Below are 2,844 nucleotides of genomic sequence, written 5' to 3'. Positions count from 1 at the left end.
CCTAAAGCCCTTGTCCTTTGCCTTGTTTCTAGCTGATCCCACAGATTACACCTTCAGTTTGAAAATAATGCTCATTATTGTACTAATTTCCAAAAGCACCTATATTTCCAGTTTTAAAGGCAGAGAGAAGGGACAGAAAGGTAGATCTGAAATGTTTACTAAAGCATGCTACCATGTGCAGGGGAACTAAGAGAGGGGGGTGGATCTAAACAAGAGTCAGGAACAACCAAAAGTCCCTGCCCCCCCACCCCCAACAGAGAACCGCAGCCAACCTTTTTAATGTCTTCTTAGAGCCTCTACACAGACTTTTTTTTTTTTTTTTTTTTTTTTTTTTTTTTTTTTTTTTTTTTAGTTTACTATTTCTTAGCTGTTTGGCTCTTTAATCTAAATCTTATAGCTGGAGGAGGGGAGTGGGCGGGGGTGGGTGGGATGTAGAGGGCTGGCACTATATAAGTGCATCAGGCGGAATTTTAAAACACTGTTGTTGGCAATAGAAAGGCTCTGGTCATTCGACTTTAAAACAACAAACACCAGCATTTGCTTTTCCTGGAAACTTCGATTTCTGCTTAAAGCTTGTGCATTTGGCCTCCTGTGAAAGTGAAAGAGAAAAACTCGGTGTGGTAGAACCAGATGCAGAGAAAGCCAAGTCGGTGGATGGTATTAGCTGTGGCGAGGCATTGTTCATTGCTGCCTCTCGGTTACGTTTAAAGCCTGAAATATCACGAGATCCATTCAGTGGTCCTTCTCTCATTCAAGGGACAAAAATGTAATTTGCTGTAGCTCTGATTTCTTGGATGGAAATGCTAGCCTTAGATTTCAAAGGCAAGAACTAGACATCGCGGTTTGTACACACATTGATTAAGTTGAAGAGCGGCGATTACATCTGTGCTGAGAGCGACAGTAGTCCAGGGCTGACTTTTCAAATCCCAACCTCCTGAGTTACAGACTCTCTTAAATAGACTTCCTTAATTTCCGGATGTACTTCTTGATATTCCCAATCTCTTCAAAATTCCTGGGAAAATTACAAGGAAGATGAGAGTGGGGGTGGGGAGCCATGGCTGAGAGACTTCATCTTGTCAAGCAAACTACCTTTTTGAATGTCTGATTTCTGTTTGTTTGATTTTCTTACGATTTTTTTCTTTTTTCCTTTTCTTTTTCTCTTTTTGAGTCATACCTGCTCCTGCTGGCCAGATCACAGCAGGGGAAACTGGAACTTTTGAATATGAAGAAAGAAATTATTGTGCATTTTTTTCTTACAGGTTCAGAAATATCCGTTCATTCTTTAACCTCACAGATGTGTCTATTTTGGGAGGAAGGAGGAAACATGTAGATGCCTGGGCTGTATTTATGCTGTAGTTACAAACACGGAAGATTTTGCTGAATTTTGCAAAGCAGCCAACCACCCATCTGAGATCCTGCAAATGCAAGCGGAAAGACCCTTTCCCTCGATTGGCAATATTTGGATATCCTTGAAAACGACAGCAAACCATGCTAGTGACTAAGAAGAGGTTAAACCAGACTGATATTCATCCAAAGTGATTTTGTTAAAACAGATCCTGGCTTTCACATGGGGGAAATGGGAGCTGTGGAAGATTCATCTAAACTACCAGCCGAACCATCACCGACCACTGAAATGGTCTGCACCAAACATCAGCACTTTCTTCTCGTTTTTATGTAAAACTTCTGGCAGCACCTTGGGGAGCTTCCGTTTTCTTCCCTTTGCTGCAGAAGGAAGTGTCTGCTCCCTGGGATTCTGACCTGTGGACGGGACCCTGGCTAAAGCCTGTGCCGGACACGACACTCAAATGACCTCCCATCTCCTCCAGGCTGCTTAATCGTGAAAAGTGTACTCATTTTTGGCTTATCTGTGCTTTGTTGTGGGCCTGAAGAGAAACTACCTTCTCCTGCCCCACTCCTCAGCAAAGAAGCGAATTGTTACTTGTTCCTGAGCTGGAGCCTGGAACTGCTTTCTTGGTCAAATAACTTTGTTTCTGGTTGTAAAAGGGCATGGGGGGGTGGGGGGACTCCAGAGAAATTGCCAGTGTAAGTCTGTGCTGGGGTGGGTCACCTCGGGTTTTAACTTTGGAGTTCCCAGCCGGTCTCCTTCTCCACTCCCAGAAGGGAAATACCAGGCTATTCTGGCACGTTTTCCCTTAAGCTTCATTTTCCAAAGAAAAGACGGGTGGGGTATATCTATTTGAGCTTGATAATGTTTTTTAAATGTTTTCCTTTGAAACGATAATAGCTGTATCGGTAAAATGCAAATAAAGCAAAAATAGGCAGTATTTCTTTAAAGGGGAATATACGGTGCTTTTTTTTTTTTTTTTTTTTTTTTTTTTTTTTTTTTTTTTTTTTTTTTTTTTTTTTTTTTCGCGTACATACACTGCTTCTGATGAAGTCTGTGAGTCAGGCTGTTTCTGAGCTCCGATAGTTTAATGGAAAGATTTATATACCGGCTGTATTATTTACTTTGGGAGGGGAGGTGGCAGTATAAGGGTATGCTAATTAGTAGGAGATTTTGGGGGGAAGGGGTGGAATATCAATTTTTATTGCATCACCTGTCAGGAGTGTCCAATCAGCGTTGGCTTTAGGGGAATTAATTGATGAAGGTGTCTCCGGACGAGCTCACTTCACTCTGTCATTTTATTTGTAGCTAAAGCAGCGGCGGGAATAGCAGCTGCATTTCTTTTCTCTTTCTCCCTTCACATTCCATTATCATAGTGCTCCAATGGAGAAGGAAGAAGTAGCGGGGCCCAGGTACTGATCCGCACCGAGGATTCAGACCAACACACTGGCAGATCTGAAACCGGATGGTCTTTTCCCTCTTTTTAAAAAAACGAAAAC

At 42.2% G+C, this 2,844-nt stretch overlaps 1 protein-coding gene across 9 annotated transcripts in view; it reads left to right on the top strand.

Moving 5' to 3' along the window:
* The first annotated feature begins 470 nt into the window (after positions 1-470).
* The window catches only part of Skida1 (SKI/DACH domain containing 1), a 10,770-nt gene continuing 8,396 nt past the window's right edge, over positions 471-2,844 (top strand). For 2 of the 9 annotated variants that reach the window (XM_031369088.1, XM_031369086.1), the window contains exon 1: positions 471-1,974. Coding sequence is in view for 1 of the 9 variants with exons in the window: in XM_031369083.1 (XP_031224943.1) it covers positions 2,436-2,496 (61 nt within the window). In the remaining 8 variants the exon portion in view is untranslated. Of the gene's footprint in view, positions 1,975-2,370; positions 2,758-2,844 lie in introns of those variants that run through there. The other 7 variants (XM_031369085.1, XM_031369084.1, XM_031369090.1 and 4 more) reach the window with 6 other exon arrangements.

This window comes from Mastomys coucha, unplaced genomic scaffold (assembly GCF_008632895.1).
Source record: "Mastomys coucha isolate ucsf_1 unplaced genomic scaffold, UCSF_Mcou_1 pScaffold15, whole genome shotgun sequence".
NCBI lineage: Eukaryota > Metazoa > Chordata > Mammalia > Rodentia > Muridae > Mastomys > Mastomys coucha.
This window is presented reverse-complemented; position numbering and strand designations above follow the sequence as displayed.